This window comes from Toxorhynchites rutilus, chromosome 3 (genome assembly GCF_029784135.1).
Source record: "Toxorhynchites rutilus septentrionalis strain SRP chromosome 3, ASM2978413v1, whole genome shotgun sequence".
Taxonomy (NCBI): domain Eukaryota; kingdom Metazoa; phylum Arthropoda; class Insecta; order Diptera; family Culicidae; genus Toxorhynchites; species Toxorhynchites rutilus.
The window spans coordinates 197,386,483-197,410,700 of NC_073746.1; the positions used below are offsets into that span (position 1 = coordinate 197,386,483).

General features: G+C 38.7%; 1 protein-coding gene across 1 annotated transcript; it reads left to right on the forward strand.

The window, feature by feature from the left end:
* Positions 1–1,158: 1,158 nt before the first annotated feature.
* Positions 1,159–24,043, forward strand: LOC129780439 (remodeling and spacing factor 1). The gene is made up of 6 exons (XM_055788718.1): positions 1,159–1,457; positions 2,484–2,668; positions 2,720–2,916; positions 9,509–10,767; positions 10,828–13,737; positions 23,802–24,043. The coding sequence occupies exons 1-6, from the start codon at positions 1,298–1,300 to the stop codon at positions 24,029–24,031; spliced, it is 4,941 nt and encodes a 1,646-aa protein (XP_055644693.1). The 5' UTR covers positions 1,159–1,297; the 3' UTR covers positions 24,032–24,043.
* The last annotated feature ends 175 nt before the right edge of the window (positions 24,044–24,218 follow it).

Here is a 24,218-nt window from a genome sequence, read left to right on the forward strand (position 1 = left end):
CTCGTGACGTAGTTTTCAATGAAGAAAAGTTGGAACATTTTCTGGTGAAAAAATAAACTCGCGATGAAGAAAATGATATGACCTTGATTGAAAATCGCGCGATAGGTCGAGAAATTACCATATGTTATCAGAGCTCCGCGGGAGATGAATGCATCTGGTGTTCGACTAGCTGTCGAGGGTGGGTGACGGTGAGATAAGGGGACAAGACAAACAAACTAATAATGAAAAAAAACACAAAAACATTAAATTCTTATACTAGACCATTTCACAAATATATAGATCAACTGCATGTAGCAGATGTCGCGAGTTCCCAACACGTCTCTAACAGGAACATAGGGTTGGGACATTCAATAGGCTGCGTAATTATCCGCACATTGCGTGGTCGATGTCATCGTAACCGTTTCCACACCGACAGACATTGCTTCGAACAAGATATATTCTAGTTGCGAGTAGTTGTTGGACATAAATCTACTCATTACACGAATGAAGTCACGACTTACGTCCAAACATTTGAACCACGCTCTCGAAGAAACATTTGGAATAATTGAATATGACCACCGCCCAAGACTTCCAGTGTCTCAATCGGTTTGCCAACTCAAGAGAGAATTCTGACACAGTAATTGGAAAAATTCATCGTATGAAATCTGTCTATCAAACAATTCGCTTTCCTGGTCACTCACCTTTGCGAGAGTGCCTGTCTTCTCATTGTCAGGAATTGAGCAATGAGAGGGGACCCATGCAAAGGTTATCTTATGAGATCTTTCGATCAGTGAACTTATCAACTGTCTCACTTTTGTTAGGAAATATTAATAACGTAATATAGTAGAACGTAGCAATCTGTACTAGTGATGTATTTTACAACTGATTGATTCGCGTTGCCAGAACATATTAACAAACTCTAAATATGCATAAACTCTACCAACATCGCAAACATCGCGGTAGCTCAGATTATAAATATTTTGCTCCAGTGTACTCTTGAACTATCATCTATCGCTGGAGTTTTGTTACAATGTAGGCAACTTTGAATTTGTATTAGCTCGGTACTGAAATCAGGGTAAACATGTGACAACATCAAGTAGAAACTGCATCTATAGTGTTTATCGGGATGCGAGAACATGCCCGGTAGTTGAAACAGCTTTACTAGTCCGACAGTTTCTAATCATTTATTGTGATTCTTATGTTAAAGGCTGAGATGTTAGAAGAGTATTCCAGATGGAATATATAAAATTTTCCTTGAATTAAAGAAAAAGAAATAGTATAAAACGATATTTTAGGTGATAAACTGATAACCTCAATAATGGCTAATGAGAGTGTTCTGGATAAGGATTCGTGTTCTTGTATATATGATCCAAACTTCGCAGTCATATATATGTTCCTCGACAAATTTGCAGATGAGTGTGGTATAAGCAAACCAAGTATTACCGAGTTAGCTTTTATGCTCGAGAGTAATGATCATGGTGAGTTTCGCAATATTCATCCTATCTCAGTTGCTTGAGCATAATTTGAGTACGAATAATGATTGCGTATTGGAACATTGTAAAGAACATTGAACACGCAATATTAGTGCAGTTCAGAATTTAACTATCAATCACTGTAACTAATATTTGTAGCAAGATGGCGTCAATTTACAGAATGAATTGGAATCGTGTGCCAAGGGCGTAAACAAAACAACAATCGTAAAATTGACATATTTCAATCTACAAATTTAACAGCTTTTGGATGTGTTATCGTTGTTTTGACTAATGTCAACAATGGAGCTCCCATGTTCAGTCTTTTCCAACACTATTTACATACAGTACATAATAAAATGGTGTAAGACAGTTTTGAGTGAACAAATACGGCAAACAGAGTGATCTAAATTCAGGAGTTACGGGAGATGTTTTCGAAACATAAGTGTTCAATGTAATAATTTGGTTTCTACAAACCGTGCAAGTCAATTTGATTGCATGTGCGCATCGAAGAATGTATATTTAATAAAAATTAATCTTTCGAAACCCTGCATTTTTGTTTTGGAGAAGGAAGATTATTATACATTTCCTTTTGTACAGAAGATTTTTGTTCAATTCACAAACAATTTCGACAAAATAAATTTGTTCTGATATACAATAGTATAAATCAAATATATAATCGTGATCAAATATAAAGATATGCGGTAATAATATATGATTTCCTTGCGGTGGGTTTAGACTAGTGGTTTATTCGTGTGAAGAAATATGATGAGATTTATAGAAATCGCATCAGCCGTTTACACTAGCGCGAATTTATATAGTAAATATTCATACTTTCGGTGAATTTATTCACTGCATCCTACTTTGGTGATTTCTCACCAGTGAGAAAGCGTTTACATATGCCTGAGTTCAATCTATACATGTATACCCCGAAGAAGTGTATCATATATATTCCTGTTACTTCTATTTTCGGGTGAATAAATCCATCTATAGCTATAGATCTCTCTAATGTAAACCCGCCATTACACCTTTCAGTCGCCCCAGCATTACAGGACATCCATGTGAAGCTTCTGAGAAAAATGAAAAAAATGGTTCCTTATGGCAAATGGGAAAACACGCTGGCAAAATTTGTTCATACATATTCAAATCAAGATGCATGGGAAATTGAAAGATTTGGTTACAAAAACGCACAGATAGCTGTCAAACTTCGGGTTTTGAAGGTAACTTTAAAATAAATGGAAACACACATAAGTAAAATAACATAATTTTAGGCATTGGTGGAAACACAATTTGACCGCAACGTTAAATTTAAAGGACATATTAATAGCATACCTGCCGAACAACTTCGTAGTGAGCCAGTTGGTAGGGATAGATTCGGTAACATATACTGGTGTATAATGGATAAACACTGTAATGTGAGAATATTCCGAGAAAACGTGGATGATGAAACGTGGTGTGTAGTGGCCAGGTGAGTTACGCATAAAAATAAAGAAGTGAGGTAATGATATTACAACTAAAAAATTAGTATGTGTCTGAGTAAATCTGAGCACTCCATAAACTAAGGTCTACCATCCTTTCATATTTTCTATTTCGTTTTTCAAGTTCGATCAAGAAACTAGTTATCGAACAAAATTGTCGGAACCCAAACCGAATCGAAGTGTATCGAAAAGTAACCTTTATTACTCACATATTTTATGGACGTGTATTCATAGCCTAAATGTGCACAAGTGACTTGCGGAGAAGGACCATCAATTCTCACATTTATTTGGACGAATACTTGAAGAGGAGATTGTTTCCATTGCATAGAAAACATGCGGCTCCTTACTCCAAATCTACTTTCCAGTGGTTGAAAAAGTCAATCCACCAAATTGTCCCCAACTACGATCAATCGAACGTTACTTGCCAATTGTCTGGCGTATATTCAAAAAGGTTGGTACAGTGTCTAGGAACATGTCGGACTTCCGGAACAATTGGTCAGCAGCGTCCAGGAAGCACACGGAGACTTCTGTGCAGAATTTGATGCGAGACATCATATCCCAGATACAATCGTTCTACAGAAATCAGCAATAATAAAACGTTCAACCAAAAATTTCAACAATCTGTTCGCCTTCTTTTCGATATACTCCTTATGTCGAATGAATTGAATTTAATGAATGGTTTGACGACAAGTGTCGAGCGCTTCTAAGCGCGAAAGATGAAGCTCACGCAGTCATGCTGTAACGAGCGACGCCTGGAAGAGAAAATGCGAGAAGATGGAGCTGCTCTATCGTTCTCGAGAGTCTTCTCAAGTTTCTCAAAATTCTTCAAGAAACTTCAAGAATAAGCACAAAGGCTTTGTGTCGCGGGCCAAAATGTGCAGGAACAAGGAATGAAAGACTTAACGAATGAACGCAAATTGATCGAAAGGCACTTCGATGAACATCTGAACAGCGCGCAGACGGCGTTGAAAAAGATTACACCGGTACAGTAAACAACGACGATGTACCTCGCGAAGGGTGATGTTCAGGAGTCATTAATCAGCTAAAGAACCACAAGTACCTGGTAAGGATGGCCTCGCAGTGAAATTTATACAGTGTATGCAACGGTTGATAGCCAAGATCTACCGCAGCTACCGGAGAAGTGGAAAAAATATAATCTGCTCCATCTATAAAAGACAGAATCAAGCTGAATTGTGAGAACCGAAGAAGTTGAAAAAAAAAGATAATCTACCTCATCTAAAAAAAATATGACAAACTGGATTGTGAGGACTACCATGCCACCGTGAAATATACCTGAATGGTGCCTATAATGTTTTTTCAGATCCTCTGTCACCGTCACCGTTGCAGATTTATGGGAAGTTATCAGGTCGGATTAATGGCCGGCCCCTCGACGAGGGACATGATTTTTAGACAGCGGCAGATCCTCCAAATGTTTCGCGAATATCAAGTCCTTACGCAGCAGTTTACAACAGTATAATTCGAAGACGCATATCAACGGAAACCGTGCCTACTGTAGACTCCACAAATCCCTAAGGTTCAGGAAGCTCCGACCCCATACAAAGTGTACCATATAAGAATTCCTGATTCGACCCGTAGTCCTCTGTGGGCACGAAGCATGCACAATGCTAGGATAGCATTCGCAAGCATTTGGTGTTTGCCGTGACAGTTGTGGAGGGTGCGATTGTGCAGGGGTATACTGCATGCATGCGTGAGCTAAATCGTCTGATCCAGACACCCAAAACGTTACAGGATGTACCACGAACTGGCGCAACTATGCAGTGAATCCAGCATCCTGAAAGTCGCCAAGGCGGGACGAGGACAATATTTATAAGGGTTAACCGTAATGGGACAATTGACTAAAACACGTCTGTTTGGTATGACGGTCGGATACAAGAGAAAGTTTATTAATTTATACACTCATGGCTTACGTCATTCTACTAATTCATCGGTTACTTATCCAACACCCCCACTTAACCGATAATTTTATCGATTCCTATTGCACATCTCCCAACTTCAAGTTTAGGGACTGCCGCCGCTTTCGTCAGAAGATCTGCCGTTTGAAGATTACTGCCAACGTGCTTCAAATCTATTATTCTCTCACAAAGCTTCTCACGAACAAAGTGATGTCGAATATCGACATGCTTGCTTTGCGGTGAATATTCGACTTCCTTCTCTGCAAGATTGATCGCACTTTGATTGTCACAAAAGATAGTTATCGTCTCCGCTTGTCCCGATAGCTCCTCTCGTATTCCTCTCCATCATATGGTTTCTTGTGTTGCTGCTGATTGGGCCACAGTTGATTGTTTGCGGCAATTCCACGAAATTGGTCCACCCGAGGGAGCCACGCGCTCCCTCGCACTGCCCCTTACCAACTGCTGTTGGTCCTCTGTCTGTGGAGGGAGCACAGCAGGTTGTTGATCCACATTAATCAAAGAGCTACCAATGTCGGAATTATTACTGTCACTAAGCTCGATCCGCTGAAGGATATTTTGATCGCCTTCATCAACCACTTGTTCTTCTCCTTCTAGTTCGTTTCGCACAACTTTCCTGTACGACAGGATCTAGTTCCCTTGGAATCATTCTATCTTCACTCAAAAATATCACGTCGCGGCTGACTACTCTGCTCTCCACCCTGGAGATGTACACTTTGTACGCTTTCGAGTTCTCACTGTAGCCCATGAACATACATGACATGACAACTCTACACGAGCTGATGATCGCGCCGGCTAGTGACCATTCTATCCTGGATTCCTCGAGTCGAGAAAGACGCACCACGCTAGATATGGGGTACAGACTAGGGGGGCGTTGCTGATTAATGGTCAGCTGCATCCCAATAGGAAGTATCCCGTGTCGGGCACACGTACAGAGCATCGAAGACTGCAACATACCAATTATGAGAACACTTGTAATACTAACCTCGAGCCAACTTAGAGAAATCGGTTACATATTACTAACATAGTTGTAAGACAAAAATTGTCAAAAAAATTGTCAAAAATTGTGCCTTAATAAAATATATATTTGGGGGAAAAAAATGAACATACATCGCTCGGATTTTGCGTCCCACTTGCGTCTTCTCTTTAGGGATGTGTATCATTACCTCACTGTCAAACACGCGGAGGTGCGATAGATCTGGACGTTTACCTGTGAATCTTTTTTCTAGAGTGACCGATAGACCTTTTGTCGGTGATCGGTTAACCACGTAGGAAGCAGTGGCCGCTTTTCAAGCTTGATATCGAATAACATGCTTCTAGCCCGTTCCACTAATGTCCGGTTCATCCGCTCTGCCAGCCCGTTCTGCTCAGGATTATACGGGACCGTTTCATGATGAATTCCAGCTTGACATAAATAACGCAGCAACGCATGGTTAACGTATTACTTGCCGTTGTCCGTTCGAATTCGTTTGATTCGCTCACCCGTTTGGTTCTCTGCGTACACCTTGAAATCCTCGAACACTTCTAGAACATCTGGGGTGGCATTGCGCATTTCGAAACGAGTAACTCGTTTCGAGAAAATTCGAACTCAAATCGAAATGGTTTTAGTATTATGTATATTTTTCAAGTTCATATTTTCGGTGTACTAGATTTAGAGCAAAATTTGTCTCGTAGAGAAATGTAAAATTTTTGGGTTCATAATCAAAGCTGGTCAAAGGCATGTCAAAATGGTCGAAACGAACAAAATTCACTCGTTTCGAAATGCGCAATGTCACCCCTGCTTTCGATTTCAGGAAATATACAAACGCCTTCCTGCTAGCATCATCGATGAATGTTAAAAAATATCGACGTCTTCCTAGCGACGGTGTATCCAATGGCCCACAGAGATCAGAATGGATCAGCTCAAGCACGCGTTTTGCTCGGTAACCCTTACTTTGAATGCACGGAATACATTGGAAAGAACCTGGATCTACGAATTCTATTCCAGTTACCATGCCTTTGAGCCTCCGCATGCAACCTGAAGACAGATGACCCATTCACTGATGCCATAGTTGAAAACTATTCTGTTTTTGAGTGAAGTGAGCCGTTGAACTTACTGCCAATTTCAACTTGTAAAATCCATCCGAATGCTGTCCAACTGCTACAACATCGTTTGTGCGCTGACAACTTTACACGACTCCTTATCAAACATAACTATATATCCATTCTGGCACATCTTGCTAACAGATATCAGATTCAAAGCCAAATCTGGAACACAGACAACATTACTCATTATAATTCCATAGGACGTACCTCCAATGTCTGCTTCCAAATCGATAGCACCCTTGACAACAACAGCAGCTCCAGTACTATTTGCTACATAGATGCTCCCTGACACATTCTCTGCGTTCTTCAGATGGTCCCTGTTTCGACATAGATGCGTTGTAGCTCCGGAATCAAAAATCCAATTGATATCATCCTTGGTTGAATGTACCGTATTGAAAACTGCGTAAAATGTAGCATGACCGCTTTGCTTCTCACGAAAGCACTTCACGTTCGATTTATCGGTAGATTTCTTCTTCTCCGTTTTCGTGTGAAACGCTCCATCACTTGACTTGCTAACGATCCCGACTTTAACGTCTTGCAGGATTTTTGCTTTAACAATGCCCGCCGTAAGCACCATACCCGTCCCAGGATCATCGGTTCGTACTGCTTCGGTAGACCCCTCATCAGCAGACTCGCCAGCCATGTATCGTCTACTTTTAGGTAACAGAAAAGCGCTGCTACTCATGCTGAATCGTCCCTCAATCCTACTTCCGAAAGGTGGTGACTCGTAGTAAACAGCTCATTCACGTACTCCTAGTCGTCTGACATATGACTTCTTCGTCACGTTCAGCACCTACCGGCCGACTCCGCAAGCCTTCATAGCCAATCTTCCGAGTGGAACCGCTATGAATTTCCCTTACAGGCAGCGACATTGAACTGCCCGGTAATCGAGCTCCAGCATTGCCTTGTCCTCTGAAACCTGTTTGAGATCCGTTTCCTCCTCCAGCATCTGTTCCGGCAACCTGGCGCATTTTCTCGTTCACTACTATTCATATTTCGCACAGGATACGAATGGGACAACTGATTAAAACACGTCTGTTTGGTGTGACGGGTAGATACAAGAGAAGTTTTATTCATTTATACACTCATGGCTTGCTACAATGTTCATTCTACTAATTCATCGGTTACTTATCAAACAAACCCTTACTTTACAATTATAATGAATGAATAAATGAAATAAGCGCGATGGGCAATACATGTTGCAAGATTACCAGATAGCAGCCCTGCAAAGATGGTGTTCGCATCAAGTCAGTTGGGGATAAGGAGAAGAGGAACCCAGCGAGTGAGGTGGTTGGACCAAAGGGAGCAGGATTTGGCAAGTACATTGCAACACGGGAAATTTGAAATAGTCTCAGAAAGACTACAGCAGTATGGTTTGCGCCGAGACCCATGAAGCATGTTTTTTAGAACACGTAGATTCGAATATCTGCATTAACCAGAGAAAAGTGAAAAAAGTCTTCAGCTTCCTCCGCCATTTCGAGGAAGTTAAGAAGAGCTGTGTCACCCGGTTGAAACTGTTGAAAACCACTTCCAAACCGCATCGGCTATAGGTGGTCAAATCTATCATCAGCAGCCGCCTCATCTATGGCCTCGAACTGACGTATTAGGCTGGAGACAAGCTCCCAAAAACTCCGGCACCGATCTACAACAAAGCACTACGGACTGTCTCCGGTCTGCTGCCATCAACACCAGTATCCTCTGTCTTCGCTGAAGTTGGAGAACCTCCTTTCGATCTTATCAGACTCGGCGATCGTAACCAGGACTGCCAGTTTCTTGCCGAAAACCAGCGGTAGAGGGGAGACACCTGACCGCCCTTTAGTAACACCAAGGACTATCAGGAGTTGGATTTGGGGTAAGCGATAGTAATGCGAAACCTTCATGAAATCAGCGGGAGTGTAAGAGACATATTGAGGGACGATTCAGCAAGAGTAGCGGCGCTTTTCTGTTACCTAAAAGATGCCGAACTTTTTTTTAAGATCTAGCGTCTGAACAATCAGTCAAGAAGATCCTTGTTGCTCCCCCTCCACGATGAAGGGGAATAAGAACACATCGGCATTTTCAACGGCATGGCTTCCTCTTCACTGGCCTGGAACCATGGTTCGAGGGAAGACATCTTTGCCATCTGGTCCAGTAAGCCAACAGCAAATATAACTTTTTGTAAAGTTATATTTCGAAAAAGGATTTATGTGTTTATTTTGTATGTCCAATTTTGATGTGATAATTTTATATGCAATCTGTTCCTAACAAAACCTTGCGGCAACGCGAACCAGCCCAGGAGTCTGAAAACCTCTCAAATAAAGAATAAAAGAAAGAGAAAAGTGAGTTATAAGCGTAACGAAATTTCTAAATTACACCAAAAACTGAGTACACAGAATTGTGTGTTAGGTGGACAGGCAAGCCAATGAAATCGTGAACCGAGACCAATATGTTGAAAGCATAGCTTATCACGAGTTTTCTTCCTCATAAATTCTGCAAAAATAACCCTAGAAACAAAAAAAATAGAATAGTCTATACAATTTCAAAAATGTACAATACTAATGTCTCACTAATATTCTCTATGTTACAGTAATCGAAATGAACTAGAACAACTGATAAAGACATTAACATTGAGCAAAAGCAATGTTTCTTTTACTCAGGATACCTCTGAAGACAACAGTAGTAACAGCAATTCATCTTGTCCAGGAAAAGATGATACGGACCGTCCTCATGTGGTGGATAACAAGAGCTGTGAGAAAAACGAATCCGAGGATATCAGTCACAACCAAGCAAACTGCGAAAACAACGACACAACACTCTCAAATAATGGGAACGAAGTGCTTGATTCCAGTCCTACACCTCTTGGATCTCCTACAGAAACTAGCCCCATTGACACAGAAAACGACAGCAACTACGTTGGTGACACAATAGAGGAACCTTTGGTTATTATAACCGGTTCAGGTTCAGGATCTAATTGCGAGGCATGTCCTATATTTAGCGAAGTTGTTGAGGGACCTACAATTTATGTATATGGATTGGGGAATGGCGAAGAAGTTGGAATGGGTAATGTAAAAATGAGTGACAGTAGCACTGGTAATAGTCCTGAACTGAAAACCCCGAAAGAAACTAATTTAATTATTACATCAACGGATGCATCAACTGTTACAATCACTGATAATACCGGATTAGACGAATGCGACGAAGAAACTAAAACAAGTTTAGTTAGAAATTGCACCGATCTTCCACCTAAGAAAAAAATACCCAAAGGTTATTTTGTTAGTTCCGATAGAAAAGACTCTCAAATGTGTAACGAAAATGTACATGCAAATGTAACTGAGTGTTCTCAAAGTTCCGACGATGATTTTCAAAAAAAAGCTGAGGTAACTGGAACCCAAGATGAGAAACCTATACTAGAATACGAAAATAACACATTACCTGTTGAAATCAGCACGCTTGAAAATTCTATCAAGAGCATCGCAAACGAAGGAAGGGCGGATAGCGAAGTAACCACAAGAGAGAACTATGAAATATGTTCGAACGGTACAGATGCAAAACTTGAAAGCATGCATGAAAATGACATATTAATACACGGGGAAACGAAAGAATCTGATCGCATCGATATGGATACTGATGAGACAAATACTGTTTCTGATCTAATCTTAAGTACGGAGGTAAAGAATGAAAAAGTAGAAATTCCTGTTTCTGCATGTAAAAATCATATTAAGACAGAAGTAAGGGATACGAATGTCCTACACGAAACAGAGAAATCCGTAGATTGTTTGCGTATTGTTAGCGTAAACGAATGCAAAAAGAAAATTAGGAAAAGTCGAAAGTCTAAAACAGGGATGGGTAAGTGACAGTAAATTACAGGAAAAACATCAATTTTGTATTTTTTTTATGTTATTTCAGTTGATGGTCTAGACACTTCCCATATTCTTATTGATAAAACCGACGGCTCACCTCCCGTTCGACAATCGCGGAGAATAGCGCAGCAAAAAATTCGCGAAGAAACGAACCGGCGGATGATAGAAGAGAAGATGCTCCGAGAAATGAAAGCAGAGGCAATGAAAAAGAAAAACGTGGAAATGTCTCAATCTGAAGATGAGGAATACGTTGTGCACAACGATGACGATTTCGAGAATATAGAATACAACAAAATTAAAAAAAAGAAAATTAGTGATAAACCATGGCTTTCATCAACATCCGAAAGTAGCAGTGAATCAGAAATAGATGATGACTACATCGAACCAGAGCGCTCAGAAGGCCCACCATCTTCTTATAAATCAGATCACGAATTTTCTCCAGAGTCGGATTTGGAGAACGAAAGTATTATTCCAATTAAAAGAGCTCGTACCGTGCGAGGGGAAAATGAATATATTTCAAATGAGAATGATTCATGCCTTGATCACAATTGCCAGAAATGTGGCAAAACCGATCATCCAGAATGGATTTTGCTTTGTGACTCGTGCGATAGAGGCTACCATTGCTCATGTCTAAGTCCCGTTTTATTCATCATACCAGAAGGAGAATGGTTCTGTCCTACATGTCAACATGACAAGCTGATTGCTAACTTGCAAACAACATTATTGCAACATGATGAATATTGTAAACAACGCTCTTCAGAAGAAATGCATGAGAAACAGCAAAAATGTGTTAAGATGAATTATGATAGTGATTCAAAGTCAGGACAGGTAATAAGGAATAAAGTCGGGTTGAAACTTTTTGTAGAAGATTCCGATTCTGACAATTATGCATCTGACAAAGATAGGACACATAGTTCCTTGTCGTCTCCGGCGTCTAGAAATAAATCTACTCATGGACACGAGGACCTGTCTGAATTAGAACACGATGATATGTCTTCTTATAGATTGAGACGGAGACGACAAAACAATTTGAACTATAGATTCAATGAATACGATGATCTGATCAACTCGGCGATACACAAGAGTGCAGCACAAGACCCAAAATGGCATGTGACTGAAAATGCTGCGGAACACATTGACGGAATCAAGACAGAAGATAAAAAAGAAGAAGAAATTAAATCCCCGTGCAAATCTCCCGTATTTGAGAAAAAACCTAAACGCAATAAAGAAACCGCGAAAAAGAAAAAAAGATTGAACAATCTAGATGTAAGCTCAGATGATGATTGTGGTTCCGACGAAGATTTTAAACAAGATCAATCGACGAGCGATGAGGAAGATGAGAGTTTGTCCATGACGGAAGAAAGCGAGAGTTCATTGGAATGTTTGAAATCGAACAGGTTTCGTGCTGTTTCCAAACGGAAGTTGGATATGGAGTTCATTGACGATGACAGTGATAAAAGTGATTATAATATTCGTCCGAGAAATAACAGAACAAAAAGAATTCTAGATGAATCTGATGAATTTGATGAGGAAGATCTTACTGAAAGTGAAGAAATAGACAGTGAGGAATTATGCAACGATACTGAAACGGACAGTAGTGCAGATCGAAAGGCCAGAAAACGCACAGTTATTCGTAAGAATGCTCCGAAAATCAATGTTCCCGCTAACAGTAGAAAAAAGCAAACCGTTTCCAAAATCAATTCAAAGGAAGAGGATTTGAAAGCGAAGGAAATAAACAAAGAATCTGATTCTGATGAATCCGTTACGGACAAAATGTCGAACACGAAAAGACGAACGAGAGGAAGAAAGCTTCATTACATTTTGGATGACGATTTCCAAAGCTCCGACGACGGGATAACTCCTGGCGTTCAACGACCAGATACTCCTCCAGAAGAGCGTGAACGTTTCATACAAAAACAAGAAGAAATTAAACGGATGCTTGCCGAGAAAAATACTGCTGCAGCTAAGGAGCTGGCGACGCCAAAAATAATTCCTTTGTCAGAGACGAGTGACAAGAAACAACTTACTCTGTCTATTGTACCGCCTCAAATCATCGAAAACGCTAAAGAGCTTGACATAGACTTTTTGAAAAGCTCTAAAAATGCAGATTCAGATGATTTTGACGAGGATTTAGCCGTTAACTTTCCAGATTCCGATGAAGTGAATGAAGAAGACTTGGCAAAAATAATGGAAGATGAGGACTTTGCTCAACATCATCTAAGGCAGAGTGATGAGGAACTTGTGAAAAGTAAATCATTGTTTGTCGATAACACTATCAAGAAAAAAACAAGAGACTTCAATAGCATCGACCCTGATAAAATAACCATGGCTGAAAAAAGGAACCCAGGTATTGACAATGTTTTGAGGATTCCTGAAAAAAGCACGCTAAACAGTAGAGTGTCTGGTACAGTCGAACATACAACTAATCGGTTTATACCCGGCAAATTAGGTGAATCTGGAAATATGCTTCCAGAATCTTCACTGTCGTACTATCATCAGCTATTACCACTACCGACATCGAGCCTTTTGCAGGAAATGAAACAGCAAGCTATTCCGTTACAAGATTGCGAAGATGCAACACAGTTTGCCTCATCCCTCATATCAGCTCCTGGCGCAGATATAATCACACCGCCAGTTGTTCATATGTTCTCTCCGACTGCTCTCAATATTTCCATCGACAAAATTGAACCGTTACAACCCAAAGACAATGCTCCAATTATGCGAAGGAGAAGACGGAAAAAAATTACACCGCTTCGGGGAGATTTGTATAAAATGATGGAAAATCGAGCATGTGAACAATCGATGAACCCTTTGTCATCCAACGTAGACAACAACGTTTCTAATAACTACACGCTGCAAACGTGTCAAAGTAGTAGTAGTTCAAATACATATTCTACTGCGTTTATAGGAAATGAATCAAAATTGGACCAACCGGATACATCACTCGCGAATTGCGGTAAGTAAATTGAATTCAACATATTTGCTATGTAAGTAAAGAATTTGAACAAACTTTAATTTAAGTTTATTGTTTTATAGAAGCTTTAAACTTAAAAGTTCATTCGCCTCTATTGAACAAACGCTATGTAATGTAAGACACCTTGGATTTGATGGCTGTGTTAGGGAACATATTTCGGTGGGAACAAAAGTTTCTTGCAACTTGCATGTTTGGGTCGGACTCGATTATCCGGAGTATTGATTTTTTTTCACTCCGAACAATCGAATCCTCCGGATAATCGAATCATAAAAAAACTAATTTTCTCTCGGTAAACGGTAAATATAATTATGATTTGTTGACGGTGAAACTCTCCCTAACTCGATGTACTGTGCCTCGATATTTTCCCTAACTCGATGGATTTCATGGCACCTTCGATTTTACAAGCATTCTTCTCTCCATAATTCGATACCTCCCTTACTCGATGTGTTTTGATTAATTTTTCCATGGATTTTCACCTCCCTAACTCGATCGGTTTTCGCGTACATGTTTTTGTGCGTTATAACCTCTGATTTCAATTGCTTTTTAAAGTGAAGACGGAGTGTTCGTGTCATCAAGCAATTTCTATGGAAAAATATGGAAAACCACGAAAAACTTTTCAAGCAAACGATTAAACCGCTAACCATTTTGCAACGTTTGAGCATCATAGAGTAGGTCGAAAAGTATGGACGGAAGAGGTCTGAAGCTGCAAATAATTTCAGTATTGCACAAAGTGCGGTATCAACACTATTCAAACTAAAGTAAAAATGGAATCGGAATTGAAAATTGAATCTAGACCAAAAGATATAAGGTTGGTCGGAATCAACACCAAGGTCTGGATGACCTTAATGCATTTTGAAAAATGGATCATGCAATTTGACGAAACATTTTCCAATGGAAATAGAAAAGTATTATTTCTGGAATTATGTGTAATGGTTATGTATCATACTTATACCTATTTCTTCTCAAAGGTGGTCATGTTCGTTGATAACTATACAGCGCACCCAAAATCTCTCCGACCATAGCTCAAATCGATATGTTTACAATTTTACCACAAATCTTAACTTCCGTAGCTCAGCAGCCGGACTTCGACATAATCAAGAACCTGAATCAGTACTATCGCCATCTTCGATTAATTAGTTCGATTAGTTAAACGAAGACTGCAAGAAATGGAGGATATTTGTCCTTTTCAACCCTCATGTTATTCAGCATTCTTACTGTATTTTAATGCACTTTAGGACCACTCAGATATCGGTATTGGATGCAAATGAAATACTTTCACCCTTTAAAATCAATAAGGTTGAATCTGAGACTATTTAAAATTGCTTCAGGAGGTCGAATTTTCCTTCAATGATGATGGTGATATTCCGCTGGCATAATTAATGCGTCGTGAGCTTGCTGATGTCGACAGTACAATACCGTTCGATTGCTCAATGTCTTTTAATGATTAGTGCAAAAAGTACCAAAACGTGATTTACTGTGATCTGATGCCAGATACCGATATACTGGAAAGTGTTGAAAACACCTGAGAAAAACGCTGAAGATAGTAGTTCTATTGAGATGGAGAATATTCAGGAAGGTTCAGATGATTGTGTCGAAATTACATCTTCGAACGGTAAATCAAACCTGAAGAATATTTCCGGAATATTGAAATCAACTGAAAATGTTCCTGTGAAACTATTCGAACATTTCTTTGTGATTGAACAGTTCCTGCGTGATCGTTACAATTTAGTTTGAATAACATACTTAATCAATATTTTCTTTGTTAACCTAGTCTTGCAGGTTGGACTCGATTATATATGATTCGATTGACTCGATTATATACAGTTTGAAAACAAAGTTTTTTTTTATAATTCAAATATGAATAATTTCAAGAAAAAAAATTAACCTTTCAACATTAAAGTGAAATTTAAGTGGCTTTTATAAGTACAGTGTGTAAAATTTTTTTGAAGAATTTGATTAAATTTTCATCAGGAATTGTTTATATCGATATTGTACCTTAATTAAGAGAGATAGAAGTTGGGCGTCAAAGAACAAATTGTAGAGGGCTTTAATTTGATTTATAGAAACAATCAAGTTTAGTATTAATTTTTGTAATAAAATTAATAATTACAAATTGAAAAAAATAACTTTAAAATTTTCCACTTCCAAAATGTTATTTTAATCCACTAATTTAGATGTTCCACTACTATATCCCGTACTAAATTTTTTCAAAACGCAACTGAATCGGCCTGCGTAGCGTACTTTTCAATGTAGAGTTAGTTTGAAGCAACAGAGTCCGAAATAAAGAAAAAGTTCTATAACTCTGTCATCGTTGAAATTCGAACAAATGCGTAGAAAGATTTTTCTTCATCAAATATGATCGTCTATCACCTCCTGAGAGAATCTTGAGATTTTTTTTTATATGAGAGCTGTTTTTTTCACTGTTAAGGGAATGAATCAAAAATTCAAATTCATACCATAATTGAGACACTTACCCTAATATATGACAATTTATGACATAAAAAAAATATGAAAAAAATGTTCTGTATCTCGATACCTCCCTAACTCGATGGTCCCTTTGAATATCGAGTTAGGGAGAGTTGACTCTGACGGTTTTATCTCGCTTGAATTTGTCTGTAGCGATGCACCACATTAATATAAATTTAACCCCCTTCCTGTTGACGGATTGATCTTAAATTTGGAACACATCTTTATCTCTGGTGTCATTATAAAACTGAACCGCTTCCATGTGGGTATCAAATGAAAGGGCTTGACTAGTAGAATACAGTTATTTATGAAAAATTTAAATCCAAGATGACGGCCGCTATAAAATGGCGTATTACATATTTTCTCAAACCCCCATCTAAAACCAAAAAAACCTATATATGTATAGCAAATGAACTGGATTGACTAGTAGAACACAGTTATTTATGAAAATTGCAGATCCAAAATGGTGCTATATATATTTTCTTCAAAACCTCATCAATATGGGTATCAAATGAAAGTGCTCGACTAGTAGAGCAGATCATGAAAAATCCAAATTCAATATGGCCGCAATCCCCAAATAATTAATTACTTTTTAAATAGTTTCATTCAGCTTGACCTGTTTGTACGAGGGCGGTCCGATAAGTACTTAGCCTCATCGCCCGATGGTGGCAGTATCGCAAAAAAGATTACTTATCGTGTAGTACATTCCCGTAAACGGCTACTGTCAAAATTTCAGCTGAATCGGACTATTTTTGTTTTGACCGTGTGTGGGAGCGGGCGTGTCCGCGGATTTCAGAAAAATGGAAAAAATGGAAACCCTGCGTCGCCAGGGCCAAATTGGTCGAACTGTACTATGAACTGCTGCCCCATCATTCTCCACATTTGGCCTCGTGCGACATTTTTTCGCTGGGCAGAAATTTGAATCGAATGAGGAGGTCATCGCCGCCAAGGAGGCCTACTTTGCAGACCTCGAGAAAACGTATTTTTCAGATGGATTAAAGGAGTTGGAGCATCACTGGGTCAAGTGTATCGAGCTAAAGGAAGCCTATATTGAGAAATAAATCGCCAATTTTCCAAAATTTTTGTTTTTTTTTGTAGGCTAAGTACTTATTGAACTGCCCTCGTATATATGATAGAGAAAGGAGATGGGGAACATTCATTCGAGGAGGTGAAACAGGCTTCTAATGAAGACATACATGGGGAACACACACATCGCATCACTCGCATTGTGAGCTAACACTGGATTGCAAGCAAAAAGATTGCTCGTTGCATCGGGGAGGAAAGCGGGTGGTTAGTGCAATCAAAAAAACCTATTCATTTCAATCGTCAAATTGTTTGACTTTTTTGCTATATTTTCTATTCGTGTTTCAAGCAAAAAAATGCTGGATAAATTTCTTGTATAATGGTTTATAACAGTGGTGGTAGTAAGGGCAAATTGGTCATGGGGGGCAAAGTGGTCACCTGTTTGTTTGATAGTATAACTTTGACTATAGATGCCGTATTGATAGTTACCTTATGCTTGAAGAATGTAATGACTTTTTAGTCATTCTGTACATCAGTAGAGCTGTCGCATGTCAAAATATAAATAAAAACAGATATTGCACTCTCGATAGCCATTCGACCGTATTTCTGTGCGCCAGAACTTTGTTTAATCTCAGCGATTAATTAGCATAGAAATTATTTTGATTTTTGGGGGCAAAGTGGTCCAAGTCGAATAACGACTTTCAATGTTCTTTTTACTATAGCTGATATACCTCATCACATTCTGCTCTTGAAGAGGTTACTTTTGTGGCTTTGACCCTGGAAAAATATGTCACTCCATCTCCAACTAAACCATTATGCGAAACGTTATGTGTTTCTTACTACTATTTGTATGCATGAGAAAACTGAAATTGAGAATAGACCAAGCATATTTCATACATGTACTTACTGTATTAAATATGATTTGAACAAATTTAGACGAAAAACGCATAAATCTATCCCATTTAGCGTGACTTTGTCCCCACTCTACCTCCAAGCAAAAAAAAGTTAGATTTTTCACCTTTTTATCTAATAATGAAAAATGTACTATTTGATTTTTTATAGTGAAAGCCGTTTACTATCTTGAACAACAATGAGTTGAACTATATTCATCGAAAAACGGGAATTGAGGCGGTGTGTGGACGCTGGGAATGGGCATAATCCTTAGGGTGATCACTATGCCCCTACTTCCCCCATCTAAATAACGATTTAGAGTAATATGCGTTTGAACGATGTTGATGAATCGTTATAAGGGTTTCCCCTTAATTGACCTTCTGCACACATGCACATACACGCACTCGCACTCATGTCGCGCTCACCTGTGTCATCTGCCGACCCAAAACCGCGTTCGTTATCCTTGGGGAAAGCTTCACTCGATCCCGCTTCCCTGGAAAGAGCTGCTGGGAATTCCGCTGCACTGGGGGAAAGATTACTCGATACGACTGTGCTGGAGTTCCGCTTTCCTGCGGAGGAGCTTCCGGGCCAAATCCGGTCCTTCATCCGAACAAAACACTGCCGCCAGCAAGTTTCGGCCAACGGTTCGCCACTCACGCACCAAACTGCACCAAAACACCCGGATTGACGGCCAGGAAGGTTTTAGGGTGTGTTTGGTGGGATTGAAGGGGATCATCCACTATGAGCTGCTCAACTATGACCAGACCCTCAACTCGGTTCTCTACTGTGTGCAGCTTGACCGTTTGAAGCAGGCGATTGACCAGAAGCGGCCAGAAAGGATCAATAGGAATGGTGTTGTTTTCCACCAGGACAACGCTCGGCCTCACACATCTTTGATGACCCGTCAGAAGCTACGGGAGCTCGGATGGAATGTTCTATTGCACCCACCGTATAGTCCAGACCTGGCTCCAAGTGATTATCATCTCAACCTGTACATGTAAAACGCTCTTGGTGATACTAAGTTGGCCTCAAAAGAGGCTTGCGAAAACTGGCTGTCTGAGTGTTTTGCAAATAAAGAGGAGGGGTTTTATAAGGGGGGGATAATGAAGTTGCCTTCTAAATGGCAACAAGTTTGCGAACAAAACGGCACATATTTGACTTAAATTGGATAATTTTAAGTATGTTAAATAAAGCGTCAAATTTCGATCAGAAATACGACATTTCTTTTCCCCCAACCCTATATCATACACACATTGTGTCTAAAAAAAATTTGGTATTATAATGCTAAGTTTTGGTGAGAATATCTGAAAAATTCATAGAAAATAGTTTAAACTAGGGTCAGAACAACGTACTTCTAGTAGGTAAATAACGCCAAGAAAAAAATTTCATACAAATTTTAGCAATTTAAAACTGCCTTAGGGTCGACTAATCTGATAGAAAATAGTTGGCCTCATACAAACTAATATCGTATCCAGATGTCGAGACCATTCAACCGTCAACGCGAATAGCTCTTAATAGAGACCCAATGAGGTATATATCGAGATGGAGCAGTGGGCGAAGTATATCTGTATTGGCAACCAAAATATCGTGTCGTAATTATTTGCATTCAGTATGGAATGTATATGGAAGAAACAGAACAATGTTGAAAGTACTCACGGTTGCATGATAATTTGAGCCAAAACTCTCATGAAATCATTCAACTGTTTGTTTTTCAATAGATGACAATTGTATCGCGGCTTATTTGGATTATTCATGTGGTAAAAAGGTCCAGAGAACAGTCGTATGCTTAGTTCTCGAAAGCAGTAACATTTTCGGTGTAATTTTGATTAATTGGCGATTATTCTCTCACAACACACCGACACTGAGAGCCTTCAAAACATCAACTTCAAAACGTTAAAATAATGAAATTTCGTTCGTTTCTATAAACGTGGGCGCATGGCACATGAAAATATAACTTTTATCCGTCTTTTTCGACGTGATTTCACAAATATTCATTGTACGCTATCACATTAGCCTTATATTCAGCGGGAACTCTAAAAAAATGTCAGTTTTTAATTGATAAATTACTTCCTGAAAATAGCCTTTTCACTACTTTTTTGTTCTCACTGATTTAACAGATTCGATCAAACACAACAATGCCACCGTGTACGGGGTTGAAGTTTTACTGAATCAAATAGATTTTGAATATCACTGTCTTCTGGAACTTTGAGGAAATATCGTAAAATTCTTGAAATTTTCAAAATTTACTGTAAATACCGTACACTGAATTCTTTTTTTCGCGACTGATGAGTGCGCGCAAAAAACAAAATCGCTTTAACCCCTTTCCGTATTATTTAATACGTCACACATCATGTGATTTTACTAGCCTGCTGAGCGCCCTGGTTATTCATGTACCCACGAGTGAGACTCGATGTTGTACGGGAAAGGGTTAAATAATCGCATAATTTCGAGCAAATCGCATAATTTCGAGAGAATCACGCAAAACGCTCGTACCACACTCGTAAACGCTCTCGCGCCAAACTAAGTGCCCTAATCGAAGATTCGATACATTCACTATCACTATCACACAGAGCAAAATCTCATATTTTGTAAATCGAGATTATCTCGTACCGAGCTCGAATTTCATGTTTTGCGATTGCATATATTTAGACGTTTCTGAAATGTTTCTCAACGGAAAATATTAGGGACGCAAACCAAAACAAAATAATTCTCTGAAGGTGTGCGTCAAGCAAACCAAACAACTCGAAATATTCTGAAAGCTGCACCGATAGCTATCACTCGCTCGATGCTATCGTATTGCTCGCTATCTATAATACACTGCGTTTCACAACTATTAAACCACTATTTTTTTCTGAGTTTCCAGAGATATGTTAAGAAGTCGGTTGAATTGAAGTATATAGTGTAGGGTATAACAACTATCTTCACTTATAAGATTGGTTATTTCAACTTTATTGTTGTGTTCAGGCGCGAAACATTCGAAAAACTAAAATTCCAGTGTTTCATAACTTGGTTCTATAGTTATGAAACACTGGAATTTTAGTTTTTCGAATGTTGAAAAAACTCTAACTCCTTTACAAAATTAACGTCAGTTTCACATGAATCACAATAAGTTTCTAACTTGTAGGTCATCTTTAGTTCTCAATCAGTTCAAATGACCCATTTTGGGTAGTTTTGACCATGTTGCGCCATGTTGTAGTGTGTATCTCGTTCTACGTAAAGGATACTGATCGCTTAAGCTCTTCAAATCACTCATACTGTATGTAAGCTGCATCTACTATTCGTACGATCACTCCTCATAAGTTCTTGATCTGGTAAACAAGCTGACCAGTCCAGAATCTGAAGCCCTTATCCATACCATGCCATGACTTTCCGGATGTTGTGAATTGATACCAAATTACCTAATTATCACAAGAAACAGAACAATGTTGAAAGTACTCACGGTTGCATGATAATTTGAGCCAAAACTCTCATGAAATCATTCAACTGTTTGTTTTTCAATAGATGACAATTGTATCGCGGCTTATTTGGATTATTCATGTGGTAAAAAGGTCCAGAGAACAGTCGTATGCTTAGTTCTCGAAAGCAGTAACATTTTCGGTGTAATTTTGATTAATTGGCGATTATTCTCTCACAACACACCGACACTGAGAGCCTTCAAAACATCAACTTCAAAACGTTAAAATAATGAAATTTCGTTCGTTTCTATAAACGTGGGCGCATGGCACATGAAAATATAACTTTTATCCGTCTTTTTCGACGTGATTTCACAAATATTCATTGTACGCTATCACATTAGCCTTATATTCAGCGGGAACTCTAAAAAAATGTCAGTTTTTAATTGATAAATTACTTCCTGAAAATAGCCTTTTCACATGGATGCGGTGGGCAATCAAAGATAAACACAACGACTGACTTCACTATTTGAGAAATAGTTACGGCAGCGCATGCTTCTTCTTCTTCTTGGATGGCACTAACGTTCCCAGTGGAACTTTTGCCTTCTCAACATAGGTATTACTTGCGTCATTTTTGTTATTTGAGATTTCTATGCCGGATAACACGCCTTGAATGTATTCTGGAGTAGCAAGCTCTAGAATACGCGTGAACGCATGCTATGTTACTCGAAACTTTACCGTCTTCATTACCTTTTTTTCCAGGACATTGATAGAGACCCTAATCACAGTTAGAATTATTCGTGTGAAATCAAAGACATAGTCCTATGTCAAAATATCACCTTTATTTGTCTTTTCGGTGTGATTTCACAAATATGCACTGCAGGTTACCGCGTTACATTCATATTTAGCGGAAACACTAAACAATATGTTTTTAGATGATGAATTTGTTTACTGAAAATAGCGTTTTACATTGCAATTGATTATAACCACAAATATTGACGTCACGATGAAAAAATAGTTATGGCAGCGCATGCTATGATGTCGCTCATACACTCCACCAGTGATGCCACACGTACAGATTTATCTGGAATGGTACAGATTTTCGTCAAAAAGTACAGATTGGTACAGATTTTTCCACGCATGAAATTTCTTACATTTAAACAAAGCAACATTAAGGTACATGACGGTTTTTACGCCGCAGTATCGCTTGGTATCGCTTACTATGCAATGATTGATAGTTGCATAAAGACGAAATTCCTTACAAGGATCGTCTGGATCCTTGACGCGTCAGACGGTGCGACGTATGTTTTGCTCCAGATGGACAGATTGAATCGTTTGTTCCAGGCTGAAAAACCTGAATTCACGATGCTACATGAAGATTTGAAAGATTTTCATTTGATCATTCTCACTGATATCTGCGAGGAATCTTACGTTGTTTCATTGTCCAATGCTATTAAATATGATGATCATTTGAAAAGCGACAAGAATTTTAGGGTTGGAATAGCAGCAGAAAAAGTTATTAGAATAATGGACAGCGAAAGGCAAGTCATTTTTAAGGATATTTGTCGCAGTTTTTTCATGGAGCTGATAAAAACAAATTAATAAAAAATACGATTTAATGATTCGACGCTCAAGTCGGCAACAGTGTGAAATCCAAGAAACTTTTTCAATTTGACCAGCAATAACGTTATGTTAGAAGCGTTTCCAAGATTCTACTATGGGAATGTACAAGACGTGGATAATTAATTCCGTACCCTAAAGATAAAATTAATCACAATTTCAAAAAACGAGCATGTGCAGGGTTGATGGACAGAAATTGGATGCGTATGCCCAACTATGCCTCACTCCTCGGCAATGGTCGAGCGATTTTTTTCTGAATATAAAAATAAGCTTCGAAATCGGCTCAGCAACAATATGATGAATGCTATTTAGAGATTAAAAGATTTGGTCAAACATCGTGGCGGCAGCTCGAAAATTTTGATAAATGCAATCTAGATTCAGAAAAACTATTTATAAGCATCATCGTACACACGAATGTAAATGAAGTATTTGTAGTAAATAAATGAGTATATTTTTCATGCTAATAAATTTATTTTTTTTCTCTACAACGAATATTTTCGATGGTACTGATTTTTGGAATAAAAATACAGATGAAAAAGATTTTTGACCCCTCTGGTACAGATTTATTACCTATATTTTCAGAACGTATTGCATATAAACGTTGCATAAAATAAACTTAATAATATAATGCCATTGTTTTTTTTTATTCTGTAGGAGATCCTTCGAATTTTCCTCGTGGATTTACTATGCCTCCATTGAATGAACATCGGATCTATCGAGCATTTCAAAATCTAGAACCAGTCGATAGAGATGGTCCACCCACGGAACAGATAACAGATATTACAGAAAGTATTGACAGTGATCATAACGTAACGGAGAGTACTAGTGAATTCAGCGGTTTAGTAAGTTATTTTAGTTCGCAGCAGAATGAATTAAATGCATAAGTATATGCAATATTTATAACTGTTAAAACTAATAGTTTATATAGAGAAAACCTTTGTATTAGTTTGTGTTTTTATTTTAAGTGCTCCCAGATTCGTCTGTAGCATAAGATGGCAGAAGTCTGAAAATTGTATATAAATAAAAAGCAAATACCAAGAAAATACCCGTTTTTACTTGAAGTTTCATGTT

What these genes read in the sequence shown, in the direction of transcription:
- LOC129780439 (XM_055788718.1), top strand. Translation starts at nt 1,298, where the DNA reads ATGGCTAATGAGAGTGTTCTGGATAAGGATTCGTGTTCTTGTATATAT. An exon ending in GCTCGAGAGTAATGATCATG is followed by an intron (nt 1,458 to 2,483) that starts GTGAGTTTCGCA and finishes TACACCTTTCAG; the next exon opens with TCGCCCCAGCATTACAGGAC. An exon ending in ACGTGGTGTGTAGTGGCCAG is followed by an intron (nt 2,917 to 9,508) that starts GTGAGTTACGCA and finishes TCTATGTTACAG; the next exon opens with TAATCGAAATGAACTAGAAC.